Source organism: Xyrauchen texanus, chromosome 3 (genome assembly GCF_025860055.1).
Source record: "Xyrauchen texanus isolate HMW12.3.18 chromosome 3, RBS_HiC_50CHRs, whole genome shotgun sequence".
In the NCBI taxonomy this organism is placed as follows: domain Eukaryota; kingdom Metazoa; phylum Chordata; class Actinopteri; order Cypriniformes; family Catostomidae; genus Xyrauchen; species Xyrauchen texanus.
The window spans coordinates 30524510-30542724 of record NC_068278.1 but is presented as its reverse complement, the minus strand read 5'-3'; the positions used below and the strand labels follow the sequence as shown (position 1 = coordinate 30542724).

At 37.7% G+C, this 18215-nt stretch overlaps 1 protein-coding gene across 3 annotated transcripts in view; it reads left to right on the top strand.

Annotated features, from left to right (window-relative positions):
* Positions 1-18215, top strand: part of LOC127623875 (spectrin beta chain, non-erythrocytic 1-like) — a 122602-nt gene that overhangs the window by 78245 nt on the left and 26142 nt on the right. For all 3 annotated transcript variants that reach the window (XM_052098458.1, XM_052098465.1, XM_052098472.1), the window contains 13 exons: positions 8221-8372; positions 8510-8683; positions 10469-10560; positions 10704-10784; positions 11813-11928; positions 14916-15028; positions 15233-15420; positions 15930-16047; positions 16150-16308; positions 16394-16696; positions 17316-17469; positions 17566-17960; positions 18049-18153. In XM_052098458.1, coding sequence (XP_051954418.1) covers positions 8221-8372; positions 8510-8683; positions 10469-10560; positions 10704-10784; positions 11813-11928; positions 14916-15028; positions 15233-15420; positions 15930-16047; positions 16150-16308; positions 16394-16696; positions 17316-17469; positions 17566-17960; positions 18049-18153 — 2150 coding nt within the window. The remainder of the gene's footprint in view (positions 1-8220; positions 8373-8509; positions 8684-10468; positions 10561-10703; positions 10785-11812; positions 11929-14915; positions 15029-15232; positions 15421-15929; positions 16048-16149; positions 16309-16393; positions 16697-17315; positions 17470-17565; positions 17961-18048; positions 18154-18215) is intronic.

Below are 18215 nucleotides of genomic sequence, written 5' to 3'. Positions count from 1 at the left end.
CAAGCCTGTCTCGTGGAACAAGCGCATTTAAAGTGTTTTCACTCTTTTTTTGTTTTTCTGAACACTGTTTAGAAAGAATAATGTAATCTATGAGAATGCTGCAAAATATCTCCGACCATCTCAGGAGGTGCTGATATGATATACATTTTTGTATCGTATTTTTCCTTCAGCACTGTATTACCAAAACACAAATTCGATAAGAACATACATTTGGCAACAATATTTTGGGAACACAAGGGAATTTATTAGCGTTATTTACTATGATTATTATTGTCTTAAAATGTATAATTGCCTTTAGCTATTTAGTTATTCATTTTTATCCCCTTTTCTCCCCAATTTGGAATGCCCAGTTCCCACTACTTAGTAGGTCGTCGTGGTGGCATGGTTACTTACCTCAATCTGGGTGGTGGAGGACAAGTCTCAGTTGCCTCTGCTTCTGAGACCATCAATCCACTCATCTCATAACTTGGCTCATTGTGCATGACACTCAACTCAACTCAATTTTATTTATAAAGCACTTTCAAAAACCACACTGGGTACCAAAGTGCTGTACATGGAGTAATAAATAATAAATAAAATCACATTAATACAGCTTAAGAATGCAAAAAAACATTTAAAACCTATAAAACAAGAATAAGATAAAATCTACCTAGTACAAATTATAATGCAATTAATTAAAAGCTAGGGAAAATCGATACGTTTTTAAGGCCCCCTGGAAAGAGAATAAAGACGGAGATGATTTTATGACCAATGGAAGCTCATTCCAAAGTCTAGGGGCTGCCACCGCAAAAGCTCTATCACCTTTAGTTTTTAGGCGAGATCGAGGAACTGACAGACACAGCTGATCACCAGAGCGGAGAGACCTTGAAGGTTGATTCAAACTTATTAAGGCAGAGATGTACCACGGAGACTCCCAGCATGTGGAGGCTCATGCTACTCTCCGCGATCCACGCAATACCTGGATGGGAGACCTCCTGGGGAAACTAAGTTTGCTGCTGGGGGAGGTATTAGGGAGGTCAGCAGGGGGTGCTCACCCTGTGCTCTGTGTGGGTCCTAATGCCCCAGTATAGTGATGGGGACACTATACTGTAAAAATGAGACATTAAACTGAGGTCCTGACTCTCTGTGGTCATTCCTAGAGCCCTTCTCGTAAAGAAGTAGGGATGTAACCCCGGTGTCCTGGCTAAATTCCCCACACTGGTGGTGGTTGAGGACAGTCCCCTGTTCGCTGTTTAAAGCACTTTGCGGGTAGTGCCAGAAAAGCGCTATATAAATGTAACTTTCATTCATATTAGTAATTTTCCACCTAGTGTTGTTGACAGATGCTTGCGTGATGGCAAATGGAGCCGTTGGAGACTGTAAATGTTTAAATACGATTTTTTTTATCACTTCGTTATTTTATTACTTTTTTAATTTCGTTTAAAGTGCAATTTGAATTTAGAAATGTCTGCTTTTCGTGTTTCTATAAATGAATACAATTTTTAAAGCAATATCAATAAAGCAAAAAATTTCACCGACCCTCGGCAGGGGGGTTTGACACTAGCCCTTGAAAGTGTGTTATGCAAAGCATGTGCAGAGTGAGTCTGTTGATTGGTTGATGGGTTTGCTGTCTGCCATTCGGCTGATTTGAACCTTTAGGGTGTTTTGGGCCCTGGAGAAGTTTTGACATGCCTTGACATTTGTGCTTTATTCAGTTGCTTAAAAACATATTAATGGCTAAAGTGTGATAACACTGTATTCAGCACAAACTTTACTACAATAATATGTGAGCAACATGTATGTATATTTTTGTATTTTTGAGAAGCGTTTATGCATGGTTTTTGAAAAAAATAAAAATAAATTGAAGTAATTGAAATAAGGTAATACAGTAAAACAATGATATTGTGAACTTTTTTTTTTACAATTTAAAAGAACAGTTTTCTTTTTGAATATATTGTAAAATACAATGTGTGATCAAAGCTGAATTTCCACCATCATTTCTGCAGTCTTTAGTGTCACATGATCCTCCAGAAATCATATAAGATGCTGATTTTCTAATATGGGCATATTTACATCACATTTGACACATTTACACTTGAACAGATATTTGCAAGCACAAGCTTTGTTGATGATAATGAGGCAGCATAAACACTAGTTAAAATATAATCTAAACATTCATATTATTTTTATATCATATTACATATCATATTTATATCATACTGCCTGCTTTAGCCAAAACAGCATTTAAATGTAACTAAAACTTGCCTATTAGGACTTATTTCAAATTTCAATTCTCTGAATCCTAGCTGGCAAGTCTGGAAACAGTCCCACTAGTAAAATATGTACATGTTTATATAAAATAGCATGTCAACTAATGAAAACTAAATTACTTACTCGTCCGAAATTGTGTGAAATTGTCGGCTGAATCAAGTCTCTCTTCAAAATACAAATGTTAATCGGAGTCCCGCTCTCCTTCTGAGGAAAATGTTAACTCTTCGTCACTATCCAGGAGCTTCCTTGCCTGGGTATTGTGCGATCTTCCAAACGCGCAGAAAAGTGAATGAACTTGATGTTTTTAAGGCACAGTCGGGGGCGTTTACCATTTGCATTGATCGCCTCAGCACATTACCGTATGAATAGCGCCCTCTGCCCGTGGGTGTGATCAGGAGAAATTGTACATTGCTTTGTTTCATACAGATTACATTGCAGGAGAATATTTGTTTTAAATTTGAATTGTTTTTTTTTTTTTAAGTAGACATTTTAGGCTTTCTTTAGAAGTATTCGCAGAGTTTCAGTTCATTTTTGTGATGTGTTTCAGATATATGCTCGTGAACACAGAGACTGCTGAAAGCTCACCCTTTTTATTGTTATTGTGAGTGTACACAAATAAAAGTGTCTTAAACTTATCTGTATGCCCCAAAATGACGGAGAATTTTACGTTGTTTCCGCTGTAATAATGTAAAAATCCAGCAGGACGTCCGTCGAACCCAGAGACAAACAATATTTTGCCTGCTTTATACACAAATATAATATTTATAGTTTTTTTCTACGATACCATTTCAGAATATAAAGATTACAGCTGGTGTGTGTTATTTCTGGGCAACTAGCCTCACTTAAAAGAAATGCAAAAATAATTACTATTTTCAAACAGATTTCCTGAACACTTCCCTAATCCTCCATGGTTTGGACAAACAGATACACACCCAAGGGCCCTATGATTTCACATATTTTGGGGAAATCAATCTACAAATGGCTTAGAGTAGTTTTTGCATATTGAACTGTGATAGGAGAAACAATTTTAACAATTTTATTTTAAATTACTCACTTCACCTTTAACTAGAGGAATACATTAGCTCAGATTGACATGTGTGAACTTGATAAAATCTTCAACTACATCCTATCTCATAAATTCTCAAAAAGTTCTCTGTCTAGTCCTCAGGTGATGTGAATTGAAATGCATTGTGATTATCAATGATGAGATGTGAAATCTGTGAGCCATACAGGGGACACAGTTCATCAATGACATGCCTTACATCTTGTCCTATCCAGACGCACGCAACATGATAAGATCCCAATGACAAGCAATCTGTCCACACTAGATGTGACGCAGCACTGCAGTATTCATACACTAAAATGATGATACTTGACTATAAAATGTAGATATCAGAGCAATCACAATGGACAGTCTGTTTACTGAACACAAATATTTTTATCACAATCACACACATACATAGGGCACAGTTACTTTATGAATCATGTCCAAATTCTGTCTATTACCATTGTTTATGTACTCCTGTTTTATATTTCACTGATCTCCACGTGACAGGGAAGTAGAAAGTCAGAATGATCCGGTATGTCACCCCTCTGCCATTCTGAACCAGTGTGTATATGTAACAACTCTGACTGAAGAGACCGTGACCTAAATAAAAATCTTTGGTAGCTGTGAGACACCCTGTTCTGAACATGCTAGTGAGATACTGGCTTTAATATACTGTTATAAGCTTAATTTTACACTCATTTGTTGACTGGAAACCATATTAATGATCATTCACGCCTCCTTGCATATGACCTAACACCAAAAGATAGAAAAGAGATTGTCTATTGTACAGTATATGTGTATCCTGGCCTATACTGTAACTCCTGCAAGCAGGAGTAAGAATAGCTGTGTGTTCAGAGTAGGCAGCAGGCAGATAGGTGTGTGCATAAATTGATTTGAATAGTGGGCAGGCATGTACTGATTATCTGTTCATATTTATATTGGCCATCCATCTTCAAATAAATGACTTCTACTCCCTCATTCCTATTTGCATTGTAAAACAGGTCAAAGTCCTCAGACACCCTTTAGCTGCGCATGCGTGTGTGTGTGCGTGTCTGTGTGCGTGTGTGTGTTCCTCCTCCTCAGTCTGGAATGCTCAAGGTCTCCTCATTTTAAAACAGATCAAGGCTGAAGTAACACAACTCGAACACACGCTGACCCATGGTCAGATAGCCCTGGTGAATCCTTTATTACAGCATATAGGCCCTGTTTCGTCATAACACATATTCCTTGTATTTGGTTAAAGCTAAATATTTATACAAAGCACAATGCCCTTGGACACCTCATCTAGTGTGTGGGTGTGTAAGGACTGGCAGTTATATTCCATAGTTCCATTCAAATATTTGATTGCAGAAATTGTTCATATTTGAATGTATTTTCATATGTAATTAAAACATCACCTTCCTATGCTGCACCCTGCCTCCATGTGTGTACTTTTGAGCAGCCAGCAATTCCTCTCTAGGAAAAACTCCAAACATGCTGCACCATGAACCTCAAAGAAGAATCAAGCATTGCCAAATCAAAATCTCTTACATTTATTTTGGATATAATTTCCTCACCCAGTTCAAGATTTTCTGCCATTTTATTGCAGAGTAATAGTAGAAGTTTGAACAAACTGGCCAGATGGAGAAATTATCTAGGCATGTAATGTAGTCGAGGCTTACTCTGCTAGTTCAGGTCTTTGCATCTGTGTGCTTTCAAGTCAGTAAAGCATAGAATCTATGGGAGCTTTTTTTGTTTGTGCATGCGAGTGTGCTTTTAAAGTGGCAGAACAGGTTTCCTCAACTGGTGGTGTGTGCAGAATTGTACTGAACACACTTGTGTGTGAGTGAGAGTTTGATCATATCTGTGATGGTAAAAGGACCAAGCCTTATTATGGACAGTAGGGTTCTTTTGAAATAATCTCACTGGACATGCTATGTGTGCTCTCTGCTCATGTCATTGACACAAAGACACGCATAGAAACATACACATACTGTATGCAATGATGCTTGATTTCAATTGAATAAATTAAACGGGTTATATTTAACATAAAAATTTTAAATAAATTATATTTTGCTTAAATTAATGTTGATTTTTTTTCATTGTGACATTATTTTCACAAAACAAGAAAATTACGAAACATATCAATACAAATTTAGACAATTTTGAGTGTGCAGCATCTTAATCTCTCTATCGCTTGATTTAAGCCCTACTGCGCTTTATTGTTCTACACTGTTTAAAGTGTTTTCACAAGGTCCTTGAAGTGCTAAAAGTGCTTGAGTGTAGCTTTTAGACATTTAAGGACTGGAATACCTAGACAATCCCTGTTGTTTTGGAATGTGCTTGAAATTAAAAAGAAAATTTGTGTGTGTAATATGTGCCCATCAAAGATGAGGCACACTCCACTTTCATTGGATAATGTGTCTTTTAATATCCTTTCTGTTCTTTTCAGTCAGATAAAAATGTATAAAGAAATATCCATTTTAATCACACAGCACAGATGCGATTAAAAAAAGACTTCTCTCTCGTTAATAAAGCTGAACACTGTTAGAGTCTGAGATGCTTGTTGATCTCGGAAAAATTACAGTAACTTTTTTTAGCGCCTGTAATTCAAATTAATATAAACTTGACATTATTACTTGTAGATTGTACACATTATTTCAAACAGTGACATCTTTATTATACAATTTCATAGTATACATTTATAGAATGTAGAATATCTCTTTTAAAAAGTTAATATGTGATTTATAATAACGATGACAAAAAAAATATTAAAAAGTAAAATATACACTTTCACATACTTTTTTAGGACTGGTTCAGTTCTATTGCTTGTTCTATACCTGATCTAACTTAATGTATCCCAATATATATTTTTTGATTTGTGGTTAAATATGACCAAGTTGTTTTCTTGACAGGTTTAGTGAGAATTACCCATGTCCTCATGTTGTCCAGAGATTGTTGTCACTTTGTGTGTATGTGCCTGTGTATGTGACACTAGCTGGGTTTCCATCTAAATGTTTAGATAAATGTTTGAAAGCGCATTTCTTAAAATTTCAACTAAAGTAAAGGCGAATCGTTTCCATCCACTACATCATGCACGTTTTCTTGAAGGTGCCGGCTTGTCTTGATGGAGCAGATGTACATTGTTTTATTAAATGTAACCAGGAGATGCCACAGAATAAGTGTGTTATCTGATATAATGAGGGCTGAAATGGCTGCGGTGCCATACGTCGCCAGCCTCCACTCTCAGAACTGTTCTGGTGGATTGTGAAGACCCACTTTAATGACCTGCTGTTGGTTAAACACTTCCTAATATCAAGGGCTATTTGTGCCAGGGTCAGACATTTTGTGGGGTCAGTCACATCAATCTATCGCACACTCCTAACATGTGCAAGAGTGATCAAAACATGCCATTTGTTTTGCGAATATACTGTTTCCATCACCTTAAATGCGTGTGTGTGCACATGTGCGTGTGTGTGTGTGTGTGTGTGTGGAGTACGTGCTTCTTTCAGAAATAGGTTTCTAATCTGTCCAGTCTTACCAGGATCAGGCCATTACCGACACACACATATTTCAGATTTTGTTTCTTTTATCTGCAGTGGTCTTATAGTCAATCACTGGCTTGTATTCAGTCGTACCTACACAGGTGTACATTTATCCTTGTGTTTACATGTGTTGACTTTGATCCAATTCCATGTGAAATAACAAGCTTCATTCTAATGGAGAACAGTGTGTGTTTGTTTGATAAGATCTGCGACCAGATGGCTCTAATGCTGACCTTGTGTTACCTCGCGCTGCTATAGTGCTCTTGTGTTATATTGTGTATTTCATTGCAGTGTTTGCTTTATGGCTGATGCGTTTTGAGCTCATAACATTTTTCTTATCAGCAATTCAATTACATGCTTCATTTAGACCTGTTATAGGAATTATCTTGTCGTATTAGCCTATGCTACACAACATGCCATGCTCTCTCTTTGTCACACTCTGACTTTCTGTATATAGTTGGTAGTGAGGTGGAGAAAGTAATGGTGTTTGTAATAAACAGCTTGCTGTTCCTCTGTAAAGGTCAATCAGATGACAGCAGTGGGCTGAGCCTCTTACTGACCAGCCCCATATGCTTTCACAGAGGTCTGCAACAATAATACTGTGTTCGTGTAACACTATCTTGTTTGCTCATTAGATACTCATCTGTCCGCATTCATATCAAGCATTTCTGCCTTTTCCATTTCTCTTGTTCTTTTCCTGTTCACAATCCTGTCATTTTAGTCATTCTATTTTTGTCTGTCTCTCTGTATCATTCATTGTTTTAGAGAAACCTTTTTTTATTTAAACGATATGCTTTATCACTTCACACAGCTCTCTAGCTCCACTGTGCCTTAGTCCCTCCCCTCCTCTCAAATAATTGGTTGGTGTGAATGAAGTCTGCTCTAATTAATGCAAGCAGTCATCAGTCATTGATGTCAGTGCTCTGCGGTAATTGAGTTGTTTTAATAAAGTTTAGAGTTACAGTCAGTCCTCAGCCACTGCACAAATAGTCTTTTATGAATGTTAATTTTATGACAAATTGTAAAATATTGGCCTGACTTTGGATTTAGCAGTTAAATCTTGTTGGCTCCGTCTTTAAAACAGGGATGTACTTCTTTCTTAATTTTTTATTGTTTGTTTGTTTGTTTGTTTGTTTGTTTATGTTTTTGTGTTTTTATTTCTAAAATGCTGTTGCAGTCTTTGCTGCTTATGAATTTTGTACCCTGTGTGTGTATAAGTGTCTTTATTGGTAGTTGTAGTGTTTGAAGGCATTATGACCTGCAAGTTTTCTGTAAACGTATGCATCAGAATATATGTCCTATTATGAAACCTTCTATTATGAGTCAATATAAATAAATATTTAAAAAGTGTGTGCGTGTATAGCCAAATGAAAGTAGAGTGCTTTGTTTTTTGACCAGATGAAAGAGAGGCAGTGCAGAAGAAGACCTTTACCAAGTGGGTCAACTCTCACCTGGGCCGCGTGACCTGCAGGATCGGTGACCTGTATACTGACCTCCGAGATGGACGCATGCTCATCCGGCTGCTGGAGGTTCTCTCCGGGGAACAACTGGTCAGCATCCATCCATCAAATTAATATTTTATAAATACATTTTCTGACCCTTTGTTGTTCTATTCATTTGTCCATTTATAAATCAAATGCTGACTTTAATTATCCATGCACTTGTTTAATTCTTCATTCTCTCTCAGCCAAAGCCCACTAAGGGCCGTATGCGCATCCACTGTCTGGAGAATGTTGACAAGGCTTTGCAGTTCCTGAAAGAACAGAAGGTTCATCTGGAGAACATGGGTTCTCATGACATTGTTGATGGAAACCACCGTCTCACACTCGGTCTCATCTGGACCATAATCCTTCGTTTCCAAGTAGGTTGTAAAAAGGGTGTGGTTTCTGCTAGAGCATGATACGGAGAGAGTAACAAGTAGAAATAGTGATTCTGTTGTGAAGAGTTTATAAGGCTGTGCAAAGAAACCGTGATCAAAGAAATTACTGCTGAATTACTGATTAAATAAAATGAATATTAAATCTGTGATCAGTCATATGTCAGTGGCTCACCACACATCAGAGGTGTTTTGCTTGGATTATTTTGTGCTGCCCAGTTGATTCCACATTAAAATATAATCCTAATTTTGGACTAAGGTTTACATCCACATTAATCCGGATACATTTGAAAACAGCATTTTCGTTTTCTAAATGCGCTCTGTCCACACTGCCACACGTCCACACTTTTCAAGCATTTCCCAAAAGTTGCTCGTCCACACGGAAACATTTGAACACTCTTAAATCCCCTTACTGCACATGCAAAAAATCGCCGTTCCATGTACGGTCTGAAACGCAATTGTCCACGTGTTCCGTAGCCGTCAAATTTTGAAGGTATGCAATATGAAGGTTGTACAAAGTAACATTTACCTTTAACAATGCTATCACAGCAGGCACAATAACAACGCTACAACATGGGTCGCCATCGTAATTTTGGGGGTTTTATAGATCACATGACTGCGCCACATGACCACATCGTTTTCTAATATCTCCGTTTGCCCTGTCCGCTCTAATAGGTGATGACTGCATTTTCAAAATTATCCACTTGAGAGACCGTTTACAAAAACCGCTTTCACTGTCAAAACTCTATCTCTTTGTGGACTGAAGGCCAAAACGTGGAGAAAAAGATGCACTTTCAAACAAAAACGTATTGATGTGGAAGAGGCTTTTTAGTTAGTTTATCATTACCTGCTTCAGAGCTTTTTGAGATCTTTTGTCTCGTCCCACATCCCAGTTCTGTTTTTTTGTTTGTCTTCCAGGCAGCTCAATCAGTCGTCACTATTCGTGATATTTCTAATTAGCATGTTGTTGTGTGTGGCTTTATTGCAAAAATATTAGCGGCTCAAAATTCACTTAATTGAAACATGCTAATTATCAAATCCCAATGATCCAGGCTGTTTTTCATGAGTGCTTCCAATTAGTTTGTAAAGATGTTTGGGATTTATGTTTTATTATTTTGAATAAAACTGAAAAAAATAATAAAGTTGAAACAACAGAATTACAGATGATATGAAATTGAACCATTTTGCATTCTTTACAAAATGAATGAATTTGTCTGGAATGAATCCAGACAGATTACAATTGATTGTACTGACATATTCTGGAATGGATCAAGATTACTTCATTAATAGACTTAATAGAGCATGCCAGTGTTTTTTTTCTCTGTGCATGTGCGTATGATTGGGGTTATTCAGGTCATGGGATGTCTGGTTTAAGATTTCTCTCTGCAAGAGTTCTCCTGTATTGTTCCATATATTTATAGGCTGTAGATAGCTGTGTGTCTAGCTTTACATGAGTAAACAGGAGCCTGTTAATATTTGCTGCAAGGAAGCTTTGTTACTTTTTTCTGCTATATTATATTTTGCATGTAGTTAAATGTTTCATTTTAATTTGCAGTAAATCTGATACACAATATGGAAATGCTTGTTCAAGACCAGTGAAAGATGATATGTTTGGCAGTGAAAAGTTTCATTGATCAAGTATTTGACATTGTTGGGTTTAAATCACTTATGGACTTCCAATTCATCCTAACTTTTTGTATAAGGTAAAGATTTGATTTGTTGAATTCCACATCAGTTTACACGGTTGTTTTATGTTTTGCTTGATTGAAGATCCAAGACATTAGCGTTGAGACGGAAGACAACAAGGAGAAGAAATCAGCCAAAGACGCTCTGCTGCTGTGGTGTCAGATGAAGACTGCAGGGTAAGAGTGGAGGATAAAGAGAGTGGACCAGAGAGTAGAAATTAATGAGAATATGAAATGAATATAACATGTTCTACTAGTGCTTTAGTGAACGCCCTCACTATTTAAGGTTCTGTAATAATGAACTATCTCTCTCTCTGCAGATACCCAAATGTCAACGTCCACAACTTCTCCACCAGCTGGAGAGACGGTCTAGCGTTCAGCGCCATTGTGCACAAACACAGGTATTGATTTGAGCGCAATATGCACACAAAACACATAACAAGTACACTGGTACAAGGCCTTTGTTCTCAAACACATCAGGCTTTGGTTAGGACTACGATTATCTCATAGTAGCATGTGCACACACACTCCCCACCCCTTCCATTCTTCAGCATGTTCCCACACATAGAGAGAGGCCTGCAGGTGCTTCATCCATCAGCTGCATTCTGGAACTTTAGGCAACCATGTCCTGTAAAGGACATGTAAAGTGTAAAAGCCCATTTATTCCAAGTCCAGATTTGCGGTACGAAAAACTTGGTGGCAATTGTTATGAACTCCTTCACACAATCGATATATTGTACTGTGATGATCAATCAGAAGCAAGGTTGCATTTTACATTTTTCAGATAGTTATCCAGAATTTCAGACAGCATAAATTTGGATTCGGTGTAAATATTAAACCTTTTGTTTAGTCACACCAGACTTGGTGCAATCATTTCAATTAATCTAGCAGCAACACTGACTCTCTGCATCTGTAACACACAAGACTGATGTAAAAGTGTTTTATCTTCTGTATTGTATGATTTTTACATTTGAAGTGAGGTTGTTTTCTTCTGTGGATTAAATCATTGCATTATGAACTAGTTGGGCACTGTAAGATTGCTGTTGCCTGCTGTTCCCCTCATCCTTATCTGTCCCACCAGCCTTTTATGTTTTGTTGTTTCACTTTAAGCTGTCTTCTAGCAACTTTGTTTTTTCTGTTCACTGCAATTTTCTTCAGAGAAGAAAAAGAAAAGATGAATTAAGTTGACCTAAATAGGAAAAAGTTTTTTTATTTATTTATTTTATTTTTTTTTATCTGTTTCCTAATGGAGTGTTTGAGTGCTTCCCTCTGTTGTTGAAGAATTGCACTGCAGTGTTATGAAATCTTATGATGGCAAACTAAAATTATAAACTAAACATGGGAAAGTGTTTTACAGCATCCAAATGACAAAGACATACATTTGATCTAGTCCCTGTTTCTCTGTCTTCTCTCTCATTCTCTCTCTTAGGTCAGACTTGATTGACTTTGATAATCTCAAACGGTCTAATGCCCACTATAATCTGCAGAATGCCTTTAACGTGGCCGAGAAGGAGCTGGGTCTTACCAAGCTACTTGACCCTGAGGGTGAGATACAGACTTTTGCATCAATTGCAAATACATACACTCAATTGCACATGTACTACCCGCACAAGAATACCTTGCCTCCACATACACTGAAATAAATAAACTAAATAAAAATATCTGCCACCAGAAGGTTAGTACACACTATAAAATAATACACACACAAAATCTTTGGGAGGAGAATTCTGTTTTTTGTGGTGTTTTAATTTAGTTAATTTAGTTAAGGTGCTGTAATGTTTTTTTGTTATGTAATTAAATGCAGAAAACATCCCTATTACCTGTCAGATATCACTGAAATTGTCTCTGAAACAGTCCTAGGCTGGGTAAACAGCAGGGTAAAAGATCTTTGCCGTTCCCAGTCAGATTGTTTGTTTAGCCAATCAGAAGACTTTCTGACTGTCAATCATTGTGCGCATGCACAGGGCAGCCCAGGTATGCTTGTATAAGTGCCTATATGGTTTCCTGCTCCCGCGAAATGCTCAGGGTTGGATGTAGAAATGCTCAGAGGGACCCATCGCCCTCCATCTGCTCCAACACAACAGTCTCTAATCTGTCTGTTTGTGCGTATATCTTTGGAATGAGGGGTTTTGGAGGTTGCGGCGTGGTTAAATCAACGGTTAGTCTGATGGAAGTTCCAGAACGGCTAAAATCCCTTGCAGCACCTTTAAATGAACAACTGGTAATTAAATGACACTAAGTCTCAAGTACACATGGCATGGCAACAGTTCTCAGTTAATTTTAAGTGGGTCAAGAATGTTAGCTATGATGATTTAACTTTCCGTATGTCAGTCAAAAGTGAATTTAGTAACTGCTCTGACAGATTCAATGAGTAATTTGTTAGAATGATTCAGATTCATTAAAAGAACCAGCCCATAAGAGTCTTAAATTTGTAAATTGGACTACACTGTCCATGGTTTATGTTTGTTTTTGGGTGCACCAACTAGGGCTGGGCATCGTTCCAAATTTTTCGATACCGGATCCTAAACGATACTTTGGTCGGAAGAAAAAAAAAAAAAACACTCAGGAAAACGACAAACACCGGTATTAAAGCTGGTCGGATGCTAGGTGTTACTATGGGATACTTTTCGGTAAACATGGTTAGGGTTACGCTTACACAATAAAGCAACACACCTTGATTTTAAAACTTTGAACTTCATTTTTTATTTATTTTAACTAAAAGTTCAAATGAAACTGGAAAAAAATAAGTGCATTTAAAATGTGTTGTTCAACTTTATAAAGATGGCTTTACAACAGTTGTGAACATCTCTCTGGCAAAGAAGTTTCATCTGTGCATTCTCTACCCGTCGGGTATTTCGTTATCCAGGAAAATAGATCATGTGTGAATACATTTGTTTTGTTCCCTCCTTCACATATATATATGTGAAGGAGGGAACCTCGGGCTTAGGGATTAGTGAATATTCTTGTTTTATTGATTTCGCATTGAAAATTACATGATTTATTTAAAAATTAAAAACTTAAATCAAATACATTTATAAATTCAAACTGCACTCCAAACTAAACAAACAAGAAAGTAAATAAATAATAAAGTGATCAAATCATATATATATATATATATATAGATATAGATATAGATATAGATAGATAGATATATAGATATAGATAGATATAGATAGATATATATATATAGATATAGATAGATAGATATATATAGATATATATATATATATATATACACGTACACGTAACCACCTTTCCATTTACCGTCAGCCAAGAATCCATCTAAACATGCAGGCTGAAAATTACTTACACAAATGAAGACACAAAAACAATTATAAATGTAAAAATAATAATTATAATGATGATAATAATCACTGAAATATAAATCATGTTTCGAGGTGAATGTGTTTTTGTATTATTTTATACATGTTGTATTATTTTATATATTTTTTTATTATTTTACAGGCTGTAGAGTTGTGTTCACAATAAACTGCTCTGTGGAAATAAAGTGAACTGAACTGAGAAGTCTGAGATCATTTGCAGCACTCATAAAAAATACAAATCGGAAGGCAGGAACAAAGAGTGAGATCCTTAATGCACGTGTTCCACGAGACTGCACGCCTCTGTATCAGCGTGTCATATATGCCATCTGTACTTAATAATATAATAAAGAGTGTTTCTTCAAATGCGTGTATTTGTGTCTACGGGCAAATTATTTGTAATATTAATTTGATAATAATAATAGTCTAATAATGATAATAATAATTTAATACATTAATGGGAAAACTAGTCAAATATCGTCATGACATGGTCAAAGGCATCAGCTATTGGCGATCACTCTGACCATCATTGATCCCGAGATCATCGTCTGTTTGCTCAACCCGAATATGCATTTCTACCTATAAATTAACAAAATGTTCAGACAGTCTCTTTCTGTTTTTTCGGACACATTCAGAATCATTACTGCTGCGGCTCGCTTCATTAGTGCGCTTGTAAATATTATATTTTAAAGGCTCATTATTACGAATTAGTATTTGTCTGTTATGTAGAACAGTGTTAGCAACGTTACTGATAACATTCTTTCTCAGCCCTGGAACTCTTTGGAATTTTCTGATACTAGTGTTTTTCCCTGATGCCTTAATACAGCCAATCACCAACACTTTTATATTTGGGCACATCTAGCATGCTACATGCTTATTACTGACGTTGACGAGATTAACCCCTTAGGTATCGAAATTTGGTTCCGAACGACAAGACATTTTTTTGATACTCGATTGTTTAGAGGCAATTTGGTCAGTGCCTAAAATGTATCGAACTCGATACCCAGCCCTAGCACCAACACTGATTATCAGTGCATGAATCAGTGGGAAAGTTCAGAGATCTCTGGATTACAAGGCCACAGATCAAGTAAGACTATATGCCTTATGAAGAGATTGAATAAAAGTTGAACGTTGAATTAAGGCCATTATTTAGCTCACTGACATCGATCTACCATAACCACACAACAATCATAAAAATCTCTGTCTTTCTAGATGTGAATGTTGACCAGCCTGATGAGAAATCTATCATCACATATGTGGCCACATACTACCACTACTTCAGCAAAATGAAGGCACTTGCCGTAGAGGGGAAGAGAATTGGCAAGGTAGGTGGAGAGAGGGATAAAACAACTTAATTCACATTCAATAACAACCCCTCTATGCATTTCTGAAGTGAATCCACCCTTATGTTTACAAAGTCAAAGCCATTTCCTGACCTGTTGCATTTCAAAAAGTGATAGTAACTATAAATGTGGGTAACTAGTCTTTAAAGTGAATGGAAGTATATTTGACCATTTATGTCTCTTTAGGTGCTGGACTATGCTATCGAGGCTGATCAGCTGATAGATAAATATGAGTCTCTGGCCTCAGAGTTGCTGCAGTGGATTGAACAGACCATTGTTACCCTGAATGACCGGCAGCTCGCTAACTCGCTCAGTGGGGTTCAGAACCAGTTACAGGCCTTCAACACCTACCGCACCGTAGAGAAGCCACCTAAGTGAGCACATGTCCACACATGTTAAAGTCCAAAAATCCTCAACTGTAAAGGCAGGGTTCCAATGGTCAAGAAAAACCTGGAAATATCAAGTTGTTTTTCCAGGTCTAGAAAAGGTGTAACAAATAAAATAATCCTAGAAGTCATGGAACTTTCTATAGTGAACATAGAAATGTCTAGGGTATGCTCGGTCTAAAATATGTTATCTGCTATAAACAGATCTTGTATAGACTAAAAGTGGCAAACTATAGTGATGTCTGATTTGTCAGAGACAGTTCTTTTCATTGAGTCTGTCAACCAGGTTCACAAATCAGTCTGAATAACTTTGAATTAGCAGATTGATTATAATGATTTAAAAAAAATCCTTATCCAGAAATCTCAAAATATTGGAAAGGTTATGAAATTGTTTTTGAAGTCTGTTGGTCAAAAAGTGTGGGAACCCTGTAAAAGAGTATTTTAAAGGTTAGTACTGGGGATAGACCCCTCACTTAACTCCTGTGTGTTTATGGCAGGTTCACTGAAAAGGGAAATTTGGAGGTTTTGCTCTTCACCATTCAAAGTAAAATGAGAGCAAACAATCAGAAAGTCTACATTCCAAGAGAGGGAAAACTGATCTCTGACATCAACAAGGTATACACTCAAGAAATGCTCCAAGATATGAAACTGCATCAACCAATGTTATTTTTTTCTGGTGACATCGATGGGTGTTTGTGTTTTTGCTTGGCTGAGCAGGCATGGGAGAGGTTGGAGAAGGCGGAACATGAAAGGGAGTTGGCACTGAGAAACGAGCTGATTCGTCAGGAGAAGTTGGAGATGTTGGCTGCACGGTTTGACCGCAAAGCAGCCATGAGAGAAACCTGGCTCAGTGAAAACCAACGGCTAGTTTCACAGGTGAGAGAAAGAATGGATGAAAGGTAGAGGAAATGTAGTAATGTCATTATGTTTTAGCATCACGTGGATTTATTGCCCCCTGTAGGATAATTTTGGTGTTGACCTGGGCGCTGTGGAGGCAGCCACCCGGAAGCACGAGGCCATCGAGACGGACATCCAGGCGTACGGTGAGCGTGTCTTTGCCGTAGAAGCCGTTGCTCGTGAACTAGAGGCAGAGGGATATCATGAAGTGAGGCGCATACTGGCACGAAGGGATAATGTTCTCAGACTGTGGGAGTATCTGAAGGAATTACTTGCAGCACGACGAGAGAGGTTGATAGCACACAGAGATATGCAGCGCCTCCTACAGGAAATGAGATACATCATGGACTGGATGGAAGATATGAAGGTACTGATTCACAGATTTGTTTGTTTCTTGAGGCATGTGTACTTACTGCAGATTCTATGTCACAGTTAAAAACTTGCATTGCCTGAAAGAAGTTCAAGCAAAAGGTTTTGTAAATGCTGCATTGTCAATGCTGCAAGTCACATAACACGTGTTCCAAGAATAAACTCATAGCCAATGTGTAGTTTAAATGTGCCTAGAAATGGTTGCAAAGAAGAAAATACCAATCAAAATATACAAATATATCTAAGAAAAAAGACTAGTCACATTTCAGTAGGCAAATATAACGAAGATGCCACCACTGTTGGTTTCATTTTGAATGCTGCGCATTCTATCAATTTAAGTCGATATGAGATTTCCACACTTTAATGTTAAATTTCTCAAGAAGTACAAACTTTACAAAAAAAATAGCACACTTAAGAGTGAAATTACCTACAAAACAAAGGTTGCATGGCAAGCAGTTAAACAGAAGAAAACCCTAACCAGAATGTTTGAGGAATGTCAATACGATGCTGCCTTGCAAGCTATGTAAAATGTGGGTAATGTAAACGTCTTTTGAGATCACTTTGTGTTTAGACATGTTTGCATTCAGGCCTAATTGTTTTTGTGTGTGTGTGTTTAGAGTCGTCTGCAATCTCAGGACAATGGGAAACACCTTCATGATGTTGAGGACTTATTGCAAAAACACACACTTGTGGAAGCTGATATATCAGCACAGGCAGAGAGAGTAAAAGCAGTGCAGGCTGCAGCCAAGAGATTTACTTTAAACGAACAGAGTGAGTATATGCCCCCCACACACATGCTTGTTATGAGATCAACACTATCAAAACTGGTCCTTAAATTTTATTTTTTTTGTGTTTTCCTGACTGTAGGTTATAAGCCCTGTGACCCGACACTGGTTGAGGAGAAGGTGAATCTACTGGGCCAAGCGTATGGAGAATTGGGCCAGCTAGCAGCAGAACGAAGAGCTTGCCTGGATGACTCACGAAAGTTGTGGCAGTTCCTTTGGGAGCTGGGAGAGGAGGCAGCCTGGATTAGAGAGCAGGAGCAGATCCTGTCTGGAGGAGATTACGGAAAAGACCTGAGCTCCGCTCTTCACCTCCTCTCTAAACACGAGGCCTTTCGAGACGAGATGGCAGCCCGGTATGGCCCTCTGGGGAACAGCATTGCCGGGGGAGAAGCTTTGGTGAAGGAAGGGCACTTTGGAGCACTTGAGGTGACTGAGCGTATTATGGATGTGAGAGCACAGTGGGAACACTTGGAGGAGGTAAAGAACCAGAGGAAGACTTGAACTCATTGATTAAACTGCAGTATTATACAGAAACGTAGTGACATTTCAAACTCTCCTTCTGAAGGTCTCTAAGTTGCGTGAGCTGGGGTTACAAGAGTCTGTAGCTTTCCATCAGTTCCAGACAGATGCCAATGACATGGAGGCCTGGATTCTGGATACACTAAGACTGGTAACTCAGTTGTCTTTCATTATGTGTGTACTCTACTGTACAACTTTATTCTCGTTTGCTAA